At 45.5% G+C, this 25,212-nt stretch overlaps 1 protein-coding gene across 23 annotated transcripts in view; it reads right to left on the bottom strand.

Annotated features, from left to right (window-relative positions):
* Positions 1–25,212, bottom strand: part of DYSF (dysferlin) — a 228,089-nt gene that overhangs the window by 20,690 nt on the left and 182,187 nt on the right. For all 23 annotated transcript variants that reach the window (XM_081254720.1, XM_081254713.1, XM_081254719.1 and 20 more), the window contains 10 exons: positions 19,192–19,290; positions 11,097–11,225; positions 10,623–10,778; positions 8,982–9,073; positions 5,865–6,035; positions 5,032–5,174; positions 2,834–2,973; positions 1,533–1,621; positions 1,191–1,286; positions 645–786 (listed from right to left, as the gene is read on the bottom strand). In XM_081254720.1, coding sequence (XP_081110846.1) covers positions 645–786; positions 1,191–1,286; positions 1,533–1,621; positions 2,834–2,973; positions 5,032–5,174; positions 5,865–6,035; positions 8,982–9,073; positions 10,623–10,778; positions 11,097–11,225; positions 19,192–19,290 — 1,257 coding nt within the window. The remainder of the gene's footprint in view (positions 1–644; positions 787–1,190; positions 1,287–1,532; positions 1,622–2,833; positions 2,974–5,031; positions 5,175–5,864; positions 6,036–8,981; positions 9,074–10,622; positions 10,779–11,096; positions 11,226–19,191; positions 19,291–25,212) is intronic.

Below are 25,212 nucleotides of genomic sequence, written 5' to 3' on the forward strand. Positions count from 1 at the left end.
GGCTTCAACTAGAAGATGCTAACCCACAAAGAGCTGAGGACTCTGGAGCTGCCCCCTCCCCCGGCTGAGGCACCGGGCCTCCCCAGGTCTGAGAGATACTAGCCTGGACAGTGGCCACAGGCCCCAGGCACAGAAATGGGAGAAAGGGGGAAGCAGCAGGGACTTGGCTAAGAAACACCCAATCCTACTGGGTGGCCAGACAACCCAAACCACAGGCCAGACAGCCCTCTGGGGCCGCTCTCCCTAGGGGTTCTGCCCCCCTCCCCCCCCGCTCTCTGATGACTGTGCTGGGTTTCCCTACCGATGTTCTCCTCACTCTGAGCCCATGGCCCTCCCTGCGGCCTGGTTTGTTAGGATTTGGACTTAGCTACATACAGTGGTTGTAGCGCTGGTGTGGGGGAGATTGTGGGATGGCAGCGATGCTAACGATGGCAGTGATGGAGTGGGCATGGTGGACATGGTGGCGGTGGTGACGCTGGCAGTGATGGGACAATGGTGGTGGCTGTTATGCAGCAATAGCCAAGGTGGTTCCAACAGTGGTGGGGCAGCGGTAAGAGTATGACAGTGACATGGCTCTGACAGTGATGAGGCTGATATTTGACAGCCCTGGGACTAGCACCACTGGGGACAGGAATGACACTCACCTTCTTGGAGACAGTGCAGACTTGCTCAGCTGGCAGGTAGTCAAAAGGGAAAATGAACCTCCAGTTAAAGTTGCCTTCACCTCCCAGGGACCGATAATGCACGTCTGTCTTTTGCTTGTGTTCTTCAAAGCCAACCATCCAACTAGACATACACATGTTAGAGAACGTGGCTAATTAAGGTCTCCACCACAATACGCAGCCTCAACTTAAGCGAACAAGGAATTAAGAAGGTCATTGAACTTGGTAAATGATAAAGGAAAAATAATTTGATGTACCAAATGTGCCATAAATTTCAAAATGTTCCCACTTCTCTCTTGAGGGACATCCTCAAACCTTGTAAGTTCAACTCAAAGATTAATGTGGAAGAAGAAATCTGGTGGGGTTGACTCCCCAGAGGCAGAGACCACTCCCATAAGGCCACCCTTCCTTTCTTGTTCTCCCCCTTCCCTACTCCAGAGTTCCCCCTTTCCCAGCCAACCACCCCCCTGAGGGAGCAGGGGCGACACCGTGGAGCCGGGACGGGTGGGAAGGAGGGTGACTTCCTACCCTTTGACATAAATGTCACTCATCTTCTCCCCGGTGATGCTGAGGTCGTCCAGGATCACATCCTTGGTGTTCCAAATAATACAACGCAGGAAAAACCTGCAGAGAAGGATGACTCAGATCCACGTGGATTTCCCACCAAAGGGTGCACAGTCCTTGTCCGAGAAGCCAAGAGGTCAGCTCACCCAAGACTCTGCTGCTTGCCTGGCTGGACACTTGGCCAGGCCCGCACAAGAGTGAGGCCTGAGTGGCCCAAAGCCTGGCCCAAGAGCTACCACCTGCTCCCACCCGCAGCAACCAGTCCACCACCCTGCTCAGCTCTGAGCCTGGGCTGGGGTAAGTCACCTTCTGGCTCTCCGTGGGGTGATGTTGAAGGGAGGTCCCGGCCGCCCCAGGGCCTTTGGAAACAGGTCGATCCACATCTGCAGCTTCCCCTGGGGAGGGAGACACAACCCTGCTCTCTCACCACCCTTTTCATTCAACCAACAGCTCCTGACCACCTGCTCTGCACTCGATACTTGGAGCATAGGACAGAGAAACCCCAGGCCCTGCACGGAGAGGCTCAGCACCCTGTGGGGGAGGTGCCCTCAAGGGGACCATAGGGCCAACCACAGAGGTGAGCCCACTGCCCCACAGGCCTAGGACTGGGGTAGCACCAGGGGATCAGGGGTCAGGACAGCTCTCTGGAGACAGAGATGTTTGCTGAGTCTCACTGTGCCAAGCGGAAGAGGGCAGGGGGCATTCAGCCTTGGGGATGGTGTACACAGTTGTGGAGGCTCAGAGAGCATGGTTTAGTGATCGGGGCTCAGAGGGTTTCCACGACAGGAAACCACTCTACCTGCCACCACTTAGCTCCCTCTTTCTCTGCGAGCCGGCTGTTATCTCTGTCCCCATCTTACAGAAGAAGGAGCAGGGATTGACCTAACTTCTTCTGATTCACATGAGCATGAAAGAGCTGACATTTCAACACCTGCAGTGCCACTCTGGGGAGCTGGTGGCCACGCCACCAAGGGGAGGAGAGCTCAGCTCCAAAGAGCAGAGAGGATGTTCTCTGCATGTCCACAAAGGCACCTTAGTGCCACAAAGGCTGCCTCGGCCCATCTCTGCCTGGAACCTTTTCTCTCCTCCCCCTCCTCCAAACCCCTCCAGGAAGCCTCCCCATGTCACCCCGGGGCCTGCTGTCCCTCCGCCCTCCCTCCCTCTGCCAGCGAGGGTTCCCCTGGCCCTCCTGATGGCTTCTCTGCCTCTCTGTCATAGACTTGCCCTGTCTGAACTCCTCACTGCCCAGCACAGGGTTGGCCATCTGGAATGCCACTGACTGATAGCAGGGGAGGACTCCCTGTGGCCAGGCTGAAAGAGCGAGGCTTCAGAATGACCTGTGGGCAGCCAGAGGTCCAGCCTACACGGGGATGGAGGAGAAGCCTCATTCCCCAGGCCCTGAGGCCTGCAGGCAGCCAGGGGAGGCCAGGCTCAAGAGGTCCCCTCGTAGGCCAACAATGGTGACCATTCAGGCTGTGGAGAAACTCCACAAGGAGGGATTAGCCAAATCCTGAGGTCTCCACTGGTGCTTCTGGGATATCCAAGCTGTCCTTGGGGAGGGGTAGCTGAGGGTCAGGGGCTCTGGGGCCCGAGGGTGGAGGTCCTACCTGCTCGATGTCCGGCTGCAGGGGACTATAGAGGGGCCGGGACTCCACGTGCTCAGGGACCAGGCCCTGCTGCTGGAGGACATGCAAGGCCAGACGCTCCTCCACTGGGCCCAGGTGTGGGTTCGGGACCCTGCCAGCCTCTGCCCCAGAGAGAAGACAAAAAAATTGCCAGGACGGAGTGAGCAGGAGATGGTAGGGGGGCCTGAGGGCCTCGGGAAGCTGCTAACCCTGCAGCCTAGACACAGCTAGCCCAGACACAGTCCTTCTGGCCCTCACGTCTCATTCTCTGTAAGGGAAACCTCGTTGTCCAAGGCTCTGGGCTTAAAATCCAGGTTCCCCATTGCCACCAACACTACCAAGCCTCTTCTGTAAGCTCTCCTTCCTTTTTCCCACCCAATACAAATTCTCCCCACCCTCCAAAGCCCACTCCTTCCAGGAAGCCCTTCCAGATTGCTCTCAACCCTGAGGCTCCACAGCCTCTTCTCCCAGATTGGGCATCTAAGTGCTCTCAGTAGTATTCTCTGTTTCATGCAATCTCTTTGATTAGTAGCAGTAGCTAAAATAATAGCATAACAGAGAACACTTATAAAGCAGGAGCCAGGCACCGTTCTTCATAAATATTAACAGGGCTCGATCCTCAAAGTAACCCTAAAAGGTAGGTGCTATTATTAGCCCCATTTCACAGATGACAGACATGAAGCACCGGGCAGCCACACAGCTGGGTAGCAGAGCAGCTGAGATCACACACTCATTAGGAAAGGCGCGTGACTGGATGTGAATACCCCTCCCCTCCCCTGCGTGCTTCCCAGGTACAGCTCTACCTGCCAGGGGTTGGGTCATGGACTGGTACTGTGGATGGGGTGAGGACACGGCGGTGGTTCTGACCCTGACAAGCCTGGCCAACCAGCCAGCAACATGAACTTGGAGCCCCCTTGACAGAGACCTTGACTCGGGGTAGGAGGGTCCACATGTGTCTATACACACGTACACACACAGGTCTGTGCACTCAGGTGTGCCCATGTTCACCAGCACAGATTCTAACGTACACACACATACACACGTTCATCCATCAAACATGCCCTGCCCACTTTAATAGGTGCCACTAAGAAAGCAGCATAGCATTGCAGAAGGACCACCAGGCCAGGAAACTGATTTTGCCTCTAACCAGCTGGGTGACTTTGGGCAGGTTGTTAACCCCTCACGGTCTGAATGGCCTCATCTGCAAAAACAGGGAGATGTCAGGCCTCACCAACTCTAGCTTTCTGGCTTTCTTTTCCTATGGATTTATGACCATGAGCCCTGGTTCCTGTGCTTAAGCTGCTCACAGACCAGCAGAAAGAAATGAGACCACCCCTAAAACAGATGCATGTTCTACAGGAAAAGAGACTGGGGGAGGGGTTAGGGCCTAATGGAAAGGAGCCTGGCTCAGCCATGACCTCGGAGAATCAGAGAAACGAAGAAGGAGGACAGGGATTTGAGATGAGGGAGCCAAAGCCTCGCTCCCCTTTTACAACCTCAGCACCAGCTCTGACATCAAACATCTCCAAAACCAGCAGGAGGCGAGGGGCCAGCTGCGCCTGTAAACACCTCCGGGGAGTCTGAGCTGCTCTGGGTGGGCCGTGCAGGCCTATGAGCATCTCAGACACGCGGGGAGCACATGGCAGGACCCTCGGCATGAGCATGAGGCAGACCCAGAGCATTAGGCAAGACGGGGGCTACAGGGCTTCCTGCCACCCTTTGGATGTATCAGGTGCAGGAGTTGTGACTGGGGGCTCAGAAGGTACCGTCAAGGTCAAGCTGGCAGACTGGTATGATAAAGTAGAAAACTTTCTCAGCGGTGGGCTGTACCCAAACTCTGACCAGCGTGCCCACCCAAAGCCAGAAGCAGACTGATCCTAACCATGACCCTGAGCCTGGCTTCAGACTCACCCCTCATCTTGCCCTCAGACAGGCCCCAACCTGGTCTTAGACTGAGCTCCGACCCAGACCCACCCTGACCCTGGCCCCACCTTGACCTCTCATTTTCACAATGGTGTCCCAGGTAAGTACTGGTCCCAAGAATACCAAGTGCAAGTTTAGTCCATCTGTGCTGCCCTGGAGAGACTCAAGACAACACCGTGCTGGTGGGGGTTGTGCCCAGTGGTTACATCCAGCAGGAGAGGACCCACAGGAGAGAGGGCGGTAGAGGGAGAACTCACCTATTTCTTCGATGGTGTATTCTTTATCCTGAAACACTACACGGTCTGTCCGGTACACGGGGGCCTTGACTCTGTGCTGCTGGCAGAACAGGTGGAGGAGCTGAGAGGGATGGAGCTGATCTCTCCACTGGTTGGGTCCAGAGCTGAGGCCCAGACACAAGACAAAGATGAGACGCTCCAGGACACTGACGGGGGCAGAGGCGTGTGCAGTGACCTATGTACCCACACGCACGGCATCACCCATCCTTCACTTTGACCGTGGGCACCCTGTGTGATTGTTCATCGTGACCGGGGAGCCCATTTCACACACAGAGAAACTGAGGCCCAGAGACAAAAGGACTTCTTTACATATACATGGAATTGGAACTGAAATGTTTCCAATTTCCGGCTTTAGAGAATCAGACCCAGACAAGACCCAAGGTGGCAGGAAGTGGGTGGGGCTGGCCACACGTGAGTTCACCTTGGGGCCCAGAGGGGCTGTGTGTCCCATTGTCTGTCTCCCTTCTCCTTCCCCTCTCCAGGCCCTCGATGGTGACTTAAGGAGAACTTGATTGTAAGGACAGACGTGAGGAAGAGCTGGGTTCTTAGCGTCAGATAAGCATGTGGGAACAGATGTATATGTATAACTGATTCACTTTGTTATAAAGCAGAAACTAATTTAAAAAAAAGCTAATCCCACCACTTACAAGTCCAGGTCTGTTTCCATATCTACGGAGTGGGGATAAGACCTGGGCTGACTGAGAGAGACAGTGTCTGTGCCGTGCTAGGCCCAGGCTGGCACACAGTCAGGGCTCGGCCCACAGTCAGGGAAGCAGCCAGCGCCCTGCACCTACATGCAGTAGGTCTGGGGGAGTCCGCAGCGAGCCCCAAACTTGGACAGCAGCCTGTTCTCCAGGTCGATAACCGTCTCCCCGATCTTTTCGTCCTTGGAGAGGAGGTCATAGTCATAGAGGGTAACCTTCAGGTCCTTCTCCAGAGGCAGAGTGCAGGTCAGCTCGAACATCCTATTGGGGTGGGGGTGGGGGCAGTTGTCATGACGACGCCAGCTCCCAGAGGTCACCGGACACAGCGCAAACTCAAGTGGGTGGCAAGGCTGGAGCAAGAGCTAGAAAGCCACCCCTGGCCTCCTCCTCCTCTCCCAGGACTGGCTTGCAGTCCACCCTCCTCGAGCCTCCTATAGCTCTTACAGCACACCACCCACAGCACTCCCGGTGCTGGGCTTGCCTGAGTGTGTGTGTGTGTGTGTGTGTGTGTGTGTGTGTGCAGTATTCCCAAATAATCTGAGCTGGGCATATAACAGATGCCTGCCTGATGGACCACAGAATGGACGAATGAAATGGAGCACAAGGTTAAAAATGAAGTTTCAACCAGGACACGTGGAGACAAGAGATGTGAAATCCAGAGGCAGGTGCCAGAGCTCCAGAATTTACCAAGGGCATGGCCTGGGATCCACTTTCCGGACTCCTGGGGCTTCACCACTCCTTCTGGAGTGGGATTAAGAGAGGATAATAACAATAGTTCCTATCTTGCAGGGGGAGGGATAAATTAGGAGTTTGGAATTAACAGATGCACACTACTGTCTATAAAATAAGACCTACTGGACAAGAAGGATCTACTGTATAGCACAGGGGACTATATAGTCAATATTTTGTAATAACCTATGAGGGAAAAGAATCTGAAAAAGAAGATATACAGATGTATACATGTATGTTTTTACATATATATATATATCTGAATCACTGTGCTGTGCACCTGAAACTAACGTGACACTGTAAATCAATTATACTTCAATTAAAAAATACCCAGTTCCTGTCTCATGGGAAAAAAAAAAAAAAAAAAAGAGGATTTGTGCGAAGGTTTCTTTGAAGAGAGCTCCTGCCGCGCTCTGAGACCCCCGTCACCTCCCACGGAGGTCAAGTGTAGGAGCGCTGCCCCTTCTCCCCTGAAACGAGTTCCCTGCAGGAGGGACACACAAGCCTGGCGCCCGAGCTGTGGTGGAGGAAGCACAAGCAGCTTGTAGCAGAGAGGGGGTGGGGGGACGATTGGGAGGAGCTGAGCTCCCGTCCTGGCTGGGCACGGAACTGCAGCGCTGCCTGCGGAGGAGGGGGCTGCTGCTCTGAAGCCTGTCCCACGGGAGCTGGGGCTCCAACAGCGAGAGACTGTGGGGTGGCCCATCTGAGCACGGGTTGGGGGGTATGGGAGGGGGACATCTGCTACAGGGACACAGCACCTGCCACATCCCAGGAGCTATGTTAGGAGGGCTCAGGGGGTGTATCTGAAAAGCCCACAGGGAAGCAAACATCTGCCACCCAAAGGGTGCCGATGGGGCGAAGTCAGCACTTGAGATGGGCCCCTCCTCTCACACAGGCTCCCCAGTCCTGGCCCTGCAAGTATGGCGAAGCACGGCAGGAAGGGGCGGGGTGGGGGGACACTGGGCAAAGACCCTCCTCCCCTCCGCACACCCCCGCAAGGCGCACACGCTGTGCCCAAGGTGGACGCAGCTGCGAGAGGGAGCGACTGCCCTCCAGCCATCTGGTGCGCTCCTGATGACACATGAATGCGTGTTCTGGTTACCAGCCTGAGACGGTGGGCTGACGGCAAAGTGGACTGTCTAAACCTGAGTGGGAAAGTGGCTTGCCTACTACAGTTTCCACTCAGGGAGTGAGGAAGGTCACCCGCACAGAATAAATGTTTACAGGAAACTGGCAGACAAAATCAAAGTTGTGTCTGATTATGGCCCATGCATTCTGCTGGTCAACACGTGGGTGATAGAAACAAAGAGCTTCTGCTGTGGACTCACAGAGGCTTGACACCCCAAGCAGAGCAGGTGGCCATGATCCAAAGGAGATGGTGAAACAGAGAGGGAGAGGCGTGTTTCTACACTAGCGCCCCTACCCTGCCCTGGGCCCTGCGTGGTCCCGTCAGCCTGGGGCCCCATGCTGACCACTGGGGCTCACCAAACAGGGTTCTTCTCTTCCACCCGCCATCCTCCCCGCAGCGCTTCCCTCCAGTTCCAGCTTAGCAGTGGCTCATCATTGGCCAGGACTGTTTCCCCTTCAAAAATGCCATTTCCCCTGGCTGATTGGGTCTCTCTGCAGGGCCAGATGACTACAACTAACTCAAGAGACACCGGGTCATGAATCCAGTGTGTCACTTGACAATACCAGTACATGCCTTCTCCTACAGGTGCTAGAGAAATAGCTGCCAACCTCCCTCAAGATTCTCCTTTCTCTGCCCTAAATACGCTCGCATCCAAACAGGAAGCAAGTCAGGAAGCCTGGGAACTACTCCCGTGCAATGGGCACTGCTTCTTCCTTCCCTCGTCCTTAGACTTTAGGGAGCATTTTACCCTCTTGAGTCCACATCCTTCCACTATCTGCCACAGGTGAACGTGCAACAGTAGAAGAGAATAACTACTAAATGTAATAGGAATCCTGGATTAGATCCTGAAACAGTAAAGGGGCATTAATGGAAAAATTGGCAAAATCCTAAAAGAGTCCAGAGTTTAGTTAATAGTCATGTGCCAATATCAATTTCTTAATTTTGATACATGTAGCGTGGTTAGGTAGGATGTTAATGGCCGAGGAAATTGAGTGAGGGGTATACGAAAACTGTATAGTATCTTTGTAATTTTCTGTAAATCTAAAATTATTCCAAAGTAAAAGTTGATCTAAAAAAATGAAGAATTAGCAAATGCATGCTCTGGGTTTCCATTTAGATTTCTGATCTTCAAGGTAATTGTTTAACTAGGAGCTCCTGCCAGGACTCAAGCCTTTAGCGCTTAAGGAAGCGCTAGCTGAGGTTACACCCTTACAGACACGCAAGATTTAGGGAACACAGCTTTGCTCCAGGAGATGGGGACTTCCCAGTGGCAGCCACATCTCTCCCGCTGGGCTGTGGGTTATCCAGACTGGCACCTCCACCCCAAGACCCAAGCCACCCCAACTTACTTTCCAAACACAGGCTCCAGAGTACAGGGGATGTAGTTGTCCTGGTCACTCACCGACTTCTTGCCTATGGAGATCTTGATGTAAGGATCACACTGGAGGAGGAGAAGGAAACACTTCAGCGACATAACCTTCCCAACACGCTTCTGAGGCTCCTTCAATGCTCTGCCCCTCCAAGGGGCAAGGGGGCCCACCATCAAGAAGCTGCCACCTGCCAGGCCAGCAGCCCCATCCTGCACACACCCCCGATGTGGGCTTCCAGCCTCGGCTCTGGCAGTGGAAACTGGGCACCTAAGTCCTCCATACTCCCAACCCACTGCCCCACTGGGAGAGGGCGGGTGGGGGCCAGGCCCATATCCTCAGAAACATGCCAGTTTTGTGCGACATATGTGACTGGGCCAAGCTGGGGTCCTGTCTGTGACCTCTGCTTCAGCAGGTGGAAAGGGAGAGAGATGGCCAGACTTTTTCAGCCCAACGCAGCCTCCTACAAGCAGCAGCATTCCCTCAACTAGCCTCTGGAGCAGCCAGGGCCAAAGAATGTTTACAGTCAGTCTCAGCACCAGGAAGGCTCGAAGTATATAAGCTTGACCACAGCCACATCTTGGAGGCCATCGGTGGTGCCTGGGCGGGGACTGCTCCATCCCGCCCTGTGATCTCCCAGCAGGGCATGGGCAGCTTTTCTCACCTTGAAAAGCACGGCACCAGGGATGGGACACCAGGCCCTTACCCACAACCTAGGACACAGGCTAGGCCTGCACCTGTCTAAGGAGACAAGAGAAGACCCTAGCCTCGTGCCTCTGAACCCCAGGGTCCCCCACTCCTGCCTCGCCTGTTCCTCTTTCTCTCTCTTCCCAACTTTACTCTGTTCCTCCCCCCAACATCTCCCGGTAGCTCCAGACTCCTGCCCTCCTTCAAGCTCCCCTCCTTCACTCAGGGTCAGGAAGAGAATAGGTCAGTGAGGTACTCGCCTCAGGCACAAAATTTAAGGGAAAGACAAAAGAGCTTAGTAATCAAAATAAACAACATTTTAATGTGATATTTTAAAAATTAAAACCAGTACCGACAGTCCATGATGAAGAAAGTATCAAAGTTTTAAATAAAGACAGGATCAGGACGGCTGATTTTTCCTTTTGCCTCAGGCTCCACCATGGCCAGGCCAGCACAGTTACCCATCATGTTCCACCCCTCCTTCTTCCCTCCCCAACCCCACCCTTGAAAGCCCCACAAAGTCCTGCCCCAGGCTACACCATCAATATCCCTTGTCCTTATGCCTTATCCTTGTGCTAAACCTACACTGAGTCTGCTCTCAAACCTTTGCCAAGGTTTTTGACTCCTCCTAAAATATGGTTTTCTTCTCCCTCCCAGCCAATCAAAACTCCATCAATCCTTAAGAATCCTATGCCTTCCAGGAAGTCTTCCCCATTATTCCAAAGTCTTGTACTGACATTGGCCTTTTCTGACCTCCTGGAACACTTGGCCTTGATAGAACTCCAATGCAGTCACACCTCAGGTTTGTACATGTTTGTCTGGTTTCCCCACTTACTGTGAACTCCCTGGGGCAAAGAGTGTATCCAGATTCTGCAGCCTCTTTGTACCCCAGCCTACCATTTATTCCAGGGGAGGTGAGCGCTCTAGGAATGTTACCTTCCCATTGGGGTCCTTGGGCTGCAGACCAAATGCTCGGATAACGTAGATGCGGACCAGGCATTCCTGGGGCCCCTGGGAAGCCAGCTGGTGGAACTGTCTTGGGGGAATGGGGATGGCCGGGTCTTCTGGGAGGGGATAAATTTTGAAGAGGCCCTGAAAAGGAGGGGTCAACTTTAATTTTCATCCCCAGTGTCACCAATACAATCACCACTATGTCCCTTACTCTCATGTCTGCCAGAGTCATCACCACTGCGATCACTAAGCCCAATGCCATCCCATCACCCCCATCACATTCTGCATCAGCAGCATCACCGTCACCGCCACCATCTCCATCACCCACATGGTCACCAACCGCAGCACTGGGGTCATTACTGATGTCACTACAGTACCTCTGCCCCCACCCCCTTCACTCATTGCTGCCACTCCAGTCTTGGGCCCCCCTGGGTTAGAGATGTGTCCTCAAGGACTTACCTTAAACTCCCCAATGACAGATGGGTCTTCCATCTCCTCCTGAGTCTTGCCCCGGTAGAGCTTGAAGGTGTTACAAAAGTCACACAGGCCCTCAAAGTCCTTCACATTCTCCAGTGGTGTGTCATAGACCTGCCACATGGGGGGACAAAGGAGGGGGACAAAGGAAAGAGAGAAAGAAGAGGGACAGCAAGGAAAGAGGAAACATGATAGTGTTCAAGGAAAGGAAAGGAGAGAAAGGACAGAGAAGAAAATGAGGGGGAAACGCCATAAGCAAATTAGAGAACAAAGGCCAAGAGGAAGGCAGGTGGGAGAGGTGGAGGTAAGAGAGGAGGCCAAGAAGGAAGAGGGGCAGAGAAGAAGAGAACAAAGGCAGAGATAAAAAAGGATGCAAATCATGGAGGTGAGAGAGAGAAATGGTGGGGGGGGTGGAAACCAGAGAAGGAAGTAAGAGGGGAAGACGTTTGTTCAGCAACGTTGGAAAACAGGGTTTTCTGATTAATCCAATATTCTAGATACCTGAGAGTCATCAGATACATGGGTGGTGCGTTTTTGGAGAATAAGATCACAGTCAAACAAATAAATGAAAAGTTAACTGACTTTTTATTTGAAGATCAAGACAGAACTCTAGAAGATTCACAAGTCAGCAAAATACTTACTGTCCAGGATGTCCAAATGGCAGTGTATCAAATACTGGGCTGAGGATGTCTTTTGAGCACCACTTTAAATTTGTCAACTCAAGATATTTGTTTCTCTCCTCTTAATGACTTTTACTTGTTAGAACATTGCTTAGACTTAAACGAAGCAGTAGTCTTCTATTATAGATGATAAAATGTACCTAATTAATAGTGATATTAACCCCCTTAATATACATGCTAAAATTGGTTATATCTGAAACTGACCGGCAAGATAGTCAGCCCTCCATATCGGCGGATTCCATGTGTTGAATCCGCAAATATGCAACCCGCGGGCACAGAGGGCCTACTGTACTTCAGGTAAGTTCCTTTCTCATCTCGCTAAACATTTTTTCTCATTAGGCCTAGTTTTAGTTCTATCTCTTCCATGAAGCCCAAGTTCTATCTCTTCTAAGAAATAATTAATTACGTGAGTGATATAGATTCATTATTAAAAATTAGAAAATGTAAGTAGATATAAAGAAAATATTATCATTGCCTTAAATTCTGATTTCCAAAAATGACAACTAATTATTTGGTTAACATTTGGTATGTATCATTTTGAATATTTTCTTGCCATATTTATATAGTTGCATCATTTCAATCAAAAGAACAATTCTTCGAGGTGTCTATACTACCGTTTTCTCTTTTCTAGTTTCTTATTTCTGCTTCTATTTCTATTATTTTCTTCTACTATTTTAAGGATTTTTTTCTTCTAATTTCTTCCGTTGAAATTTTAATTACTTTGTTCCCTCTTTTCTGATAAGGAAAACACTTATTGCTATGAAATTGCCTCTGCTTACTACTGCCTTAGTATTGCCCCATTTGTTTTCATGTATAATGTTTTCATTTTTCTTTTCTCGGCATTCCATAATTATAGTTTTATTTTTACTTTTTGATCTAAAAGCTAGATGTGTAACTGGTTTTCTTTCTTTTGTTTTAACATAAGTTTTTAGGGCTATAAACTTCCTCTGAATACTGTTTTAACTGTAACAAGTAAGTTCTAAAAGGTAGCGTTTTATCCTTGCTTCCCAGATATTCTGCAATTTCTCTTATATTTTCTCTTTCACCAAGAATTGTTAAAAGAGAGCTGATTTTTTTTAATTTTCCAGATAGAAGTTTTCTTGTGCTTTTGAGCTTGTTATTAATTTCTAATTTTATGGCATTATATTCAGAAAACATTGTCAGTGTTTTGCCACTTTTTGAATTTTATTAAGATTTTCTTTATGCTCTATCACATGGTCAATTTTTGTTTTGGGGTTTTTTTAATTAATTTTTATTGGGGTATAGTTGCTTTACAATGTTGTGTTAGTTTCTGCTGTGCAGCAAAGTGAATCAGTTATATGTATACATACATATATCCACTCTTTTTTAGATTTCCTTCCCACTTAGGTCATCACAGAGCATTGAGTAGAGTTCCCTGTGCTATACAGTAGGTTCTCATTAGTTATCTATTTTATACCTAGTAGTGTATATATGTCAATTTTGTAGATGTGCCATAGGGGTGTCTCTATTTTCAGGCTACCAGGTTCAATCAGGTTAGTAATTACTTTAGTCTTCTATATCCTCTCATGATTTTGTCCCCTTGATCTGACATGAACTGAGAAAAGTGAATTAAAATCTCCCCCACAAACCAGTATACTTCTATTTCTTCTTCTATCTCTTGTAATTTCTGTTTTGTAAATATTGAGGTATTATTTAGCACATAGATATTCTCATGACCGTCATAACTAGGAATTGCAGCATTTAGCATTCTAAAGTGCTATTCTTTGTCTCATCTAATATTAAGATTGTGACTTCTGCTTTCTTTTCATCTGCATTTGCCTGGGACACATTTTCCCAATCTTTTATTTTCAACCTTTATGAAGCTTTTTATTTTAGAGTTAGATTTTGCTTTGAGATCTGATTTAAATTTTGTGATTAATAAATGATTGATATGACAGATATGTTTGGTCTGGTTTTACATTTGTATTATATTTACATAGTCATGTAATATGTTTATATTATATTTCCTAGCTTCATAGGGTTTTTCTAAAAATCTTTGCATGGGGTTTCCCTGGTGGCGCAGTGGTTGAGAGTCCGCCTGCCGATGCAGGGTACTCGGGTTCGTGCCCCGGTCCGGGAGGATCCCACATGCCGCGGAGCGGCTGGGCCCGTGAGCCATGGCCGCTGAGCCTGCGTGTCCGGAGCCTGTGCTCCGCAACGGAAGAGGCCGCGACAGTGAGAGGCCCACGTACCGCAAAAAAAAAATAAAAAATAAAAATAAAAATAAAAACCTTTGCATGGTCTGTTTTCTCTGTGTGTGTGTGTGTGTGTGTGTGTGTGTGTTTTAGTATTTCTGAGAGCTAAAATGACCTGAGTTTATGATCTAATATTATTCTGTCTTTAGGGGCAGTATTCATGGGTTCCCCACTATAGCAATGATAAAATAATCAAATTTTGGGCTTCCCTGGTGGCGCAGTGGTTGAGAGTCCGCCTGCCGATGCAGGGGACACGGGTTTGTGCCCCGGTCCGGGAAGATCCCACATGCCACGGAGCAGCTGGGCCCGTGAGCTATGGCCGCTGAGCCTGCGCGTCTGGAGCCTGTGCTCCGCAACGGGAGAGGCCACAACAGTGAGAGGCCCACGTACAGCAAAAAAAAAAAAAAAAAAAATCAAATTTTATCTTCCTCCCTCTCCCTCTCCATCACCTAGTTTTAGACAATATTATCTATCTTAATGTTTATGTTTGTGCTGTTTGCTTATAATTTGCTTATATGCCTATTATTTGATTTGCCAATTTTATTTTTTATATTTATATATTATGTATATTAATAGCATAAACGTACCTTTTTAACCACTTTAAGTGTACAGTTCAGTGACATTAAGTACAGTCACACTTTTATGCTCCCATCACCACCATTTATCTCCAGAATTTTTTTCATCCCCCCCGGTTGAAACCCCAAACTCACTAAACAATAACTCCCTTTCTCCCCCTGCCCCCAGCCCCTGGCAACCATCATTCCACTTTCTGTCTCTATGAATTTATTACTCTAAATACTGCACATGAGTGGAATCATACAGTATTTGCCCTTTTGCAACTAGCTTATTTCACTTAACATAATGTCTTAAAGATTCACCCATGTTGTAGCATGGGTCAGAATTTCCTTCCTTTTTAAGGCTGAATAATATTTTATTGTATGTAATTACCATATTTTGTTTATTCATTCATCAGTCAATGGACATTTAGGTTGTTTCCACATTTCGTGATTTGCCAATTTTAGATAATATCTGGCAATCCTATTTATTCTGTAATATGACTATCAGTGTTCTTACTCTGTATTCCATTCTCTTTCCTCCTTTACCTAACTTTTGTCAGTTTTATCATTTCTACCTTTTCAGTATATACGGTATTTACATTCTGTCCAGTTACCCTAACCCTCTCATTTGTTTCCATCTTAGGCTTAAGGTAAAATATGCTCACAACCAGTCCTTTTGTTATGGTTTTCCCAGTTACATCCAAGTTGAGGTGGCTCCTAGATGAGCTCCAATTCATCCCGTAGGAGTCCCTCAAGACAGGCTCCTGGGAGCCATACTACCTGTCTCCTGAATGTGAATACCTGTGTGTCTGTAGCCTTTACGCTTGAAGGGCAGCTTGGCTGAATGTCAAATCCTTGGGTCACCCTTTCTTTCCCTGATGATCTTACACATGGTGCTTTATTGTCTTTGGGCATTAAATGTTGTAGAGAAAGTGAAGTCACCTTGAGTTCTTTCCTTTTTTTAATTATTTAAATTTTTGTGGAGGGAGAATGTATGACTACCCAAAGAATTTTTTCTTTATCTCTAATGTCCAATAACTACACTAGAATATGTCCCTGGGTTGACCAATCTGGGTCAATTTTTCCTGACACACAGCAGACCTTCTAGTATGCGTACTCAAGTATTCTTTCATTTCAGTGAAGTTTTATTAAACTATCAACTGTTTATTTTAGTTCCTTGTTTTGGTTGTCCTCCTTGCGGACTCCAATTATGCAAATGTTGGATCTCCTTTCCCTGACTACTATGTTTGTCATTTTCTCTTTATTCTTTTATAACTCTTTCTTTATTTCCATTTCATTCTGCCCTCTATGCCCCTTTCTGTGTTTTCCAGTGTGGCCATTCTGTCCTGTGCTCTTTCCAATTTCATGTTTTCTTCTCCTTCTTTCCTGAATCTTACTAGCTCATATTTCATGTCTTCTCATCTCAACAGCCCTTCATTCTTTTATTTCTGCTTGCATTCTGACCACCCTATTTCTAAAAAGTTAACAGCAAAATCTTTCATCTCATCTGTTCCTTGGAGAAATTTTTCTGGTGGGTATATATCCTCTTCTTTTGGTTAAGTTTTGTTATATATTTTCTCTTCTTATTTTTATAGTATTTTAAAATTAATACTGTGCTATTTTTTTTTGTTATTACTTGTCACTAAATGTGTTAGATTTTCCTAGACCAGTTATTTCCTTTGTTCCCATAACAGAGGCAGGCTGTTCCCTACAAATATGGTTCATCTGTGTGATTCTTGTGTAGCTCCAACTTCTCTGTTTCTCTGAACCAAATCAGGTCTAAGAGGCTTTTGTCACCAGCCTGAACCTGTCTCCAAAGTTCCCATGTCCATTGTTGTGAACAAAGGATATATTTTTATATGTTACAGTGAAATTTCAATTTCAGGAATTATATTTTTAACTATCTGTTATGAAAATTTTCAAGCACACACAAAAGTAAAGAGAATAGATAATAAGTCCCCATGAATCCATAGCCCGTCTTAAATAATTATCAACATTCTTTTATTAGGAAGTATGGGGTTTTCTGAGATCTGCTACCACTATGACCTTTCATCATTTTCATGCATCTTCTCTTCATTTACTGCCGAGTGGCTTCTACCCAATCTCAGTTGCCTTTGGACAGCCCTTACATGTATTTTGGAGTCTGCGGGTTTTATTTGTTTCCAACTTTTACTGAAAATGAAGTTTGTGGGTTTGAATGATTTCCAAAGAGAAAAAGTGAAAAATGCTGACTTATGCAGCCATGTTCATACTGGAAGTCCCAATAAAATACTTTTTAAATCTCCAAGTGGTTGGTCTTTTTGTTTAAACTTTTGTTATTAATTTCTCATTTTATTGCATTTAAATCTGTCTTGTATGATTTCTGCTTTTGGTAACCTATTACTAACCTAATATGTGATCAAATTTTGTAAGCGTTCTCTGAGCATTAGGAAAAATGCATTTTCCATTTTTAAATTATTCTTATCCTCTATTTTAAAGCTACTCTTGATGTAGCTTAGAAAATATTTACCTTGTTATTCAGATCTTTTATTTCCTTATTTATTGGTTGCCTGTTTCATCTGTCTAGGAAAGAGGTGCATTAAATCACCACTGCAACTTTAATTTCTGTAATTTCATGCCTTCATTTGTGTGAGGTATTACTTTATATATTCCTATCCATTTTTGCTTTAAGGATTTCTAAGCTTTATTGTTCCATACATTAATGTTTGGGAGTTTTTGCACTGAGATGTACATCTTTTATTTATACAAAACACTCCATTTTGTTTCCTTTGCTTTTTACTTTAGTTTCTATCTGTTTCTCTTTTGTTCGCACTTACTTTACTTTGTTTGCCAAAACATTTACTATTTTAGCCATTCTAAGTTGTATTGTCTTAGATGTGTCTTTTAAAGACATTATAATGAATTTTGACTTTTGATGAAGTCTGAGTCCTTATCACTTAGTAAAAGACTGTAACCCAGTTTTATTTATTAGGAAAATTATTCTTTTTCTATTGTGTTTTTCTATGATTTCTGCCTTTCTATGCTTTCTTGCTGTATCTTTGTTTTCTATCTTTCACTATTGTGACTATGAGTTGTCTTTTTTTCCCTATGATAGCAATTTCCAAAATATGGGTTTTTCCCCCCACCCATTGTGTACTCCATTCTCTCCATAATACTACAAGCTATTTTTCAAAGACCCATGTTGGTGGTGGTGGTTACTGATCCCTAAAGGACCAGCGTTTCTTCCAGATCTGCTTTTCCCCCCAGAAACAGGTTGAATGCATCTTGTTTTTAGACAGCCCATTTTCACTTGGAAACTGTCACAGATCTCAGAGAGGTCAAGCTGGTGGGCTGGGTGCCAGTTCAGCATCCGGCATCTGAGGGAGTGGCAAGGGTGCCAGGGCCATGGGCCACCCTGGCAGGAGTCCTCATTCTTACTTGGCTTTTCTCATTTTTTGGCAAGGCCACAGTACCACATGCCAGACTTAATGTGTCGGACCTTCTTCCTGGTACACAAATAGTTCTGTCTCTTTGCCCAGCCTCACACACCCACCTACCAAGTCAACAAAGCTGCCTGGGGAGGCCTGAGCCTTCTGACTGCTGCTGCCTGAGGCCTCATCTCTGCCCCTCCAGGTCTCCAGGTACAATGACATGGGGGCGTCCAACGTACCAGAGGCAGCTCTGGCCACCTTGTGAGATCACCTTCCATACTGGTCACCCACCACTCCAATAAGCCTCAAGCCCCCTTCATCTAGTCCCTGTTAGGGAGCTCCTTGGGCTTTTCTTGCATGTCTGACAGCCTTGGCCCCCTCTTGCTCTCTAGGTAGGGCTGCCAGGTTTAGCAAGTGAAAATACAGGACACCCAGTTAAATTTGAATTTAGGATAAACAACAAATAGTTGTTAGATAAGTATGTCTGTGCAATATTTAAAGCATATTTATACTAAAATATTATTCATTATATATCTGAAGTCCAGTGTAACTGAGCATCCTGAATTTTACCTGGTAACCCTCTCCATGACACTATGTATCTCCTTCAGGGAGTAATTTTGAATCACCTCCGGTTATCTTTTTTAAAAGTAGTCTGCTTTTAAAAAGTATAACCGTATTTGTGGAATTTCCTCAAAATACCAGAATTTGGCTGACTCATCCCTGGTTTTGTGGTGTTTTTCGGGCTCTGGGTTTTTTTTCCACAGAAACAGAGTTTACCATATTTTTATATGTGCTGGGTAATTTCTATCCCAGTTGCAGAGGTGGGGGAATCAGAGGTACATTCTCACATTGACTTTCCTTTTTATTTTAATGGAAAATTTTTATAATAGAAAAGTTCAAATAACTTTAAAAGAGCCAGAATAGTATAGCAAATCCCTAAGTACCCATCTCCAAGCTTTAACAATTTTCAATATTTTGCAATTTCAATCGTCTTTAATATTTTGAACATCTATCAGAGGGTGACCCACATCATCTAAATAATTCATCCTTACTTTTCTTGAGCATTTTAAAACAGATCCCAGGTATCATTTCACCCATAAATATATATGCATATACATTTATGTATACACATATTCTCTTTCAGTTGCATCTCCCGCTGCCCAGTGCACGTGCCCAGGGACTGCTAGACTGAAGAGGACATTGTGAGGAGTGCTCACCTTTAGAGTGTCAAAGTCCTTCTCCAGGTAGGACCCACACTTTTCCCTCTCCCCTATCGAGGCAAAGAATTTGCTCCACCAATCAATGAACTCCTCCTCCTGAGTGGGTAGAAAAAAAGAGACTGTTTCAGAAACAGAATTTGTCAAGCAAGGTGCTTCTGGACCAACACCAAGCAAGGCTGATGGGCTGGCCTGGACTGCCAATCTCTCCTGCTGGTGTGAGTTCGGGAGGGGCAGAGAGCTGGAACTCCCTGCCTCTCCAGGGGCCAACTGTGCAGTCAGGAGAAAGGTCTTCACACCTGCTTGGTGTTGAGAGGCAGAGGCTCTCGCCCTGGCCCTGCCTACCTGCACTGTGTGATTCTGTTAAGCTCTTGGGGCCTCCCTTTTCCTTTCTGTGAAATGGGCATAATCACCACAGTCCCCCTGCATTCCAGGGGCATACTGAGGCTAAAATCAGAGGATACATAGGATAACTCTTTGGGGAGAAATGTCAATAAAGTGTTATTTATTAATAAAATACAGGACCCAGGAAAACTCAGACCCCAAAGGGCTATCCTGATCCCCACCAGCCCCCAGCCAAAAGAAAGCTTCCAAAATCAGAACTTAGTCTCCTGCAAGGTCAAATCAAGGCAGAGTCCCTGAAATTCAACAAATACTAAGTGCTCATTATTCAAAAGACACTATGCTCAATGGGGGAAATTAGGTGAGGAGAAAGGAAGGTTGTGACAACGCACTCTCTGCCCCTTCCTTCCTTCGCTTATTCATATCTGTGGGCAAAGGTGGACGGGCCTGTTGGGGTACACTCTGGTCTCCCTGCCATTTAACTCTTCCTGGACAAGGCCCTCTTGGCTCTTGTGTCTAGAATGCTCCTTCAGCTGTGCCCTGTGCAGGTGTCCTGTCACTCAGGGAGTCAGCAAGCTCTCTGAAGGTGGGATCATCACTCTCCCTGGCCTCCCCCAAAACCCACCCAGGCCCAGGCACTGGGTCTGTGCTGCCGGCAAAGCTCACCCAGTTCCATGGGAAGGGCCCAGGACAAGGTGTTGGGAGAGCCCATTCTGGGGCCCGCTTTCCTCCTCTGTATGAGGCGGTCAACTAGGGGATCTCCCAGGAGCTTGCTCTGATTCCATAAAATGAACTGAACCCCATCATGAATTTCTGGAAATGCTGGTGCTCCCTTTAGACCAATGCCCAGTCTGTCAAGCTCCACCTTATTAAGCGTTAGCACATGCTGCAGGCAGACCAAGGGAACTTGAACAGGTACAATGGGGAGAGCATGGACTGAGGTTCTCAGAGTCTCCACCCATCCTGGAAGTATGGCCCTAACACCATCTGTGTGGCCAGAATATGGTGCCTAGACAGAGCACCAAGTGGGTGCCAGAGTAAGGCTGAGTCTACAGACAGTCTCTGTCTGACCAACTTACCAGGAGGATCTTCTGCAGCCAAAAAGGGGAAAAGAGGTTCAGGTGGGTTAAGATACAGGGTAGCAGAGATTTCTGAGTTGTAATGACTCTCAAAACAGCCAGCAAGGCAGACACCAGCCGTGATGTTTTAAGTTCAGTTTGAAGAAAAAGATGCCATGGGTGAATAAACATACACAGACACACATATCAAACTCACCCAATCACGGACACACAAAAGAACATATTTACACAATCATGCCCAAGAGAGATGTATATGCTGAAACACACATATATCCCCCCAAAGTACACACGCTAACACACAGGCAAATATGTACATAGAGGTAGGAATGGTTAGAATGGAATTCAAGTTAGCTGTTTGATTCCTCTTAAGTCTTTCTTTTCTTCCCCAGCTCAGATACTTAAAGATCTGAGTTTATGACTCAGGCTCAGAGTCAGGCATAAAAAGGCAACAATCAGTGTGTTTTGTACAAGGAAATGACAGGAACACGATAGCTGTGGGAAAGTCATTACATTTCCCTCAGTCTTGAAAAACCAAGTAAATTTTTTTTTAAAAAGAATATGGAGTCAGAGACTCTGAGTAATATGATTAACAGTGTCGTTTAAATACACAAACATCATGTAATCTAAAAACAGAACTTACACCTTCTTTTCCAGTACCATTGGAGCACTTAGAAAAAATTAAAAGCCACAAAGCCAATGTCAATAAAGTCCAAGGAATAAACCCATTACCAGTCACACTCTCTGACCTCAATAATAAAATGAGAAACTAATGAGAAACTCAAAAATCAAAAATCCCAACCTTTTAGAAATTTAAAGATGTACTCTTAAAACCCTTCTGAGTCAAAGGAAAAACCAAAACTAAAATCACAGATCCTTAGAAAATACCAAGAGTAAGAGGGTTATGCCTTAAAATTTGGTAGCCAAGTCTGTACTCAAAAGAAAATTTAGTCTTAAATATTCTTGCTTTTATACAAAAAGAATGAAAATAAATAACCTGATAACTCAAGAAATTAGAGAAAAGTAGGAAGATAATTTGAAAATGATGAGTAGAATTATGGAGAATATTACAACTGATAATTCAATCCCAGAGCAAACTTTCAAAAGACCAATAAAATAAACATTAGGTTATTTACCAAATCTAATGTTAAAAAGTAGGTACACCATTAGGAATAAGAAAGATGAAATAAAAAGATACTATGGAGAGAATAAAAAATTAAGAGATTTGCTACACCCAAAGCAATGGAAAAACCCTGGAAAATCTAGATGAAGTGGGTAACTTTCTAAAAATATATATAAATTGCCAAAATTAATTCAAAAGTAATAGAAAACATGAAGAGATCACTTCCTGAAAGTGGAAGAGATCTCAAAGAACTACCTCCAAAAAAGACATCAGGCCAAGATGGTTTCTTTGGAGGCAGGTTCTATCAGTCTCTCAAAGAATAGATCATTCTTTGTTCCACAGCATAGAAAAAAAATGAAGTTTCTCCCTTTCATTTTGTGAAGCCTGACCAGGGGACACACACACACACACACACACACACACACACATCAATCCTATTCCTGAACAGAGATATAAAGGTCCTAAATAAAATACTAACAAATAGATTGCAGCAGTAGATTTTGCATGGCCAGACTGGATTATTCCAGAATGCAGGAGTGGCTCAGTATCAATAAGCAAGGAGAGAAAACCCAAATAATCATCTATAACAGAAATTTGCAAACTATGGCCCGGTAGCCAGCCACCTGGTTTTGTAATTTACATATTGCCTGTGGCTGCCTCTTAACTACAACAGCAGAGCTGAGTACTTGTGACAGAGACCTTATGTCCCCCAAACCTAAAGTATTTACTACCTGGCCATTTAAGAAGAAGCTTGTCAACCCCTCATCTATATAGGCAAAAAAGGAGGGAGTGTGAGGGGTTATAAAATTGTTATAAAATTTTTAGTTATTTCTAAATGAAGCTCTCATGAGTTAAGAATAAAAGGAAACTTTCTTAGCATTGTAAAGACTATCTTCAAGCAATAGCCAGCATTGTACTTAACAGTACCAGGCTTTCTCCCAGAAGGGAGTCTGCCTCAGGGTTCAAATCCTGCCACTCCTAGCTGTGTGACCTTGGGCAAAACTTAACTTCTCTGTGCCTCAATTATCTTGTCTGTAAAATGGAAAAACACTAGCATCAATTTGACAGAGTTATCGTGAGGAATAAATGAGTCATATGTATAAAGTGCTTAGAACAGTGCCTATCACAGTGCTACTGACAATAGTATTGCTTTTTTGTGTGGACCAGGTTAGCTTCTGACCAAGGGCTGGCTCTCTCACAGACTGCCAGCAGGAGCGTAGCTGGCCACAATCTTTCCGGAAGGCAATCTGGCTGCATGTTTCTACAGCCCCAAAAATGTGCCTACATTTTGACCCATCATTCCCATTCTAGAAATCTATTCAAAGAAAGTATTTATAGATATGCATAGAGATTTAACTACATTTATAACAGGGAAAAACAACTTAAGCATCTGACAATAAGGAACTTTTTGGGTAAACTGTACATCCATGTGATTAAATGTTGTACAACATAAAAAAATGATGTTGTAGAAATGTTTATTGACTTGGAAAGTTATTCACAATGTATGAGATTTACAACAGGTTAAAAACTGGATAATGAGAATTCTTTTTAATTAAAGGATCAAACCCCAGGGCTTCCCTGGTGGCGCAGTGGTTGAGAGTCCGCCTGCCGATGCAGGGGACATGGGTTCATGCCCCGGTCTGGGGAGATCCCACATGCCACGGAGCGGCTAGGCCCGTGAGCCATGGCCGCTGAGCCTGCGCGTCCAGAGCCTGTGCTCCGCAACGGGAGAGGCCACAACAGTGAGAGGCCCGTGTACCACAGAAAAAAAAAAAAAAAAGGATCAAACCCCAAATGTTCACAGCAATTATCTGTGAATGATAAGATTACAAATGTTTTGTTTATTCCTTTTATTTTTGTGTATCGCTCAAAGTTTTCTAATTTTTCATTGTATGCATGTATTCCTTACATAATTTTAAAAATGAAGGATTTTAAAAATAAAGAACAATAGGAGGATACTTCAAAACACGCCACCAAGAAAATGAAAAGGTAATTCACTGAACAGGAGAACATATTTGCCCATGTGTATCTGATAAGGGATTTGTAACCAGAATATATAGAGAACTCACACAATTCAATACTAAAAAGATGAATAATGCAATAAAAATGAGCCATGGATTAAAACAGACATTCCTTGAAAGAAGATACACAAATGACCAATAAGCACATGAAAAGATGCTCAACATCATTAGCCATCAAGGAAATGCAAATCAAAACCACAATGAGAGAACATCTCACACCACTAGGATGGCTATTACCAAAAAGTCAGATAATAACAAGTGTTGGTAAAGATGTGGAGAAACTGAAACCCTCATCTACTTCTGCTGGAAATGTAACATGTTGCAGTCACTTCGGAGAATAGCCTGGCAGTTCCTCAAAAGATTAAACAGAGAGTTACCATATGACCCAGGAACCCAGGAATTCTACACCTCATTATATATCCAAGAGAAATGAAAACTTAGGTCCACACGAAAACTTGTACATGAATGTTCATAGCAGCATTATTCATAATAGCCCCAAAGTAGAAACAATCCAAATGTCCATCAATGGATAAAGAAAATGTGACGTACCCACACAATGGCACATTATTTGATAATAAAAAGCAACAAAGAAATGATACATGTTACAACTTGGATGAACCTTGGAAACATTATGCTACATGAAAGAAGTTCATATGTGGTCACAAAAGATCACATTGCATGATTTCATTTATATGAAATGTCCAGAATAAGCAAACCCATAGAGACAAAAAATAGATTAGTGGTTGGGAGGAAATGGGGGACAACTGCTCTTGGGGTACAGGATTTCTTTTTGGAATGATGAAAATATTCTAAAGTTGATGATGGGTGATGGTTGCACAACTCTGTTAATAAACTAAATGCCACCGAATTGAATACTTTAAATAGGGGCTTGTATTTATGTGGATTATTGCAAAAAAAGGTGTTAAAATAAAAAAGAACAGATGATAAAATACAAGCATATAACCTCTAACAGAAGAACAAAAGCAGAAATCTCAAGTATTTATTTTAAGGAAATTAGAGTTAAGCTTTTGTGTGTGTTTTTTTTTTAAAGAACTAGCAATTGACCACCAAACAGGACTTAAGTCTTACCACACTCAACTTTGCCCGAGAACTCTCAGCTGTAATTTCCTCTTCCCTCTAAGTTCCAGGTGATTTCTATGGCTGGTTCTCCTTAAGCAGACACAGGAGCAGGGCTGGTGACTTTCCTAACCCCTGGTAACCCCAGCTAGCTGGCTGCTCAGTGATTTCAGCCCCCTTTTTCTCCCTGCATCCTGCAGGTAAGTCCTCTTCCAATCGTCCTCATTCTTGACAGAAATGATACATGCAGCAGAATCATAATTTACATCCTAGCTAGTTTACATTTGGCCTCTTTGCCCTTCCCCACTTCTAAATTCCCTTGGCCCTCTCTTGCTCCATTGTATTTCTGGCCAACCAAACCTAGGTTTAAACCCAGCTCTTC

Source organism: Mesoplodon bidens (genome assembly GCF_964165515.1).
Source record: "Mesoplodon bidens genome assembly, chromosome: 14".
In the NCBI taxonomy this organism is placed as follows: Eukaryota; Metazoa; Chordata; class Mammalia; order Artiodactyla; family Ziphiidae; genus Mesoplodon; species Mesoplodon bidens.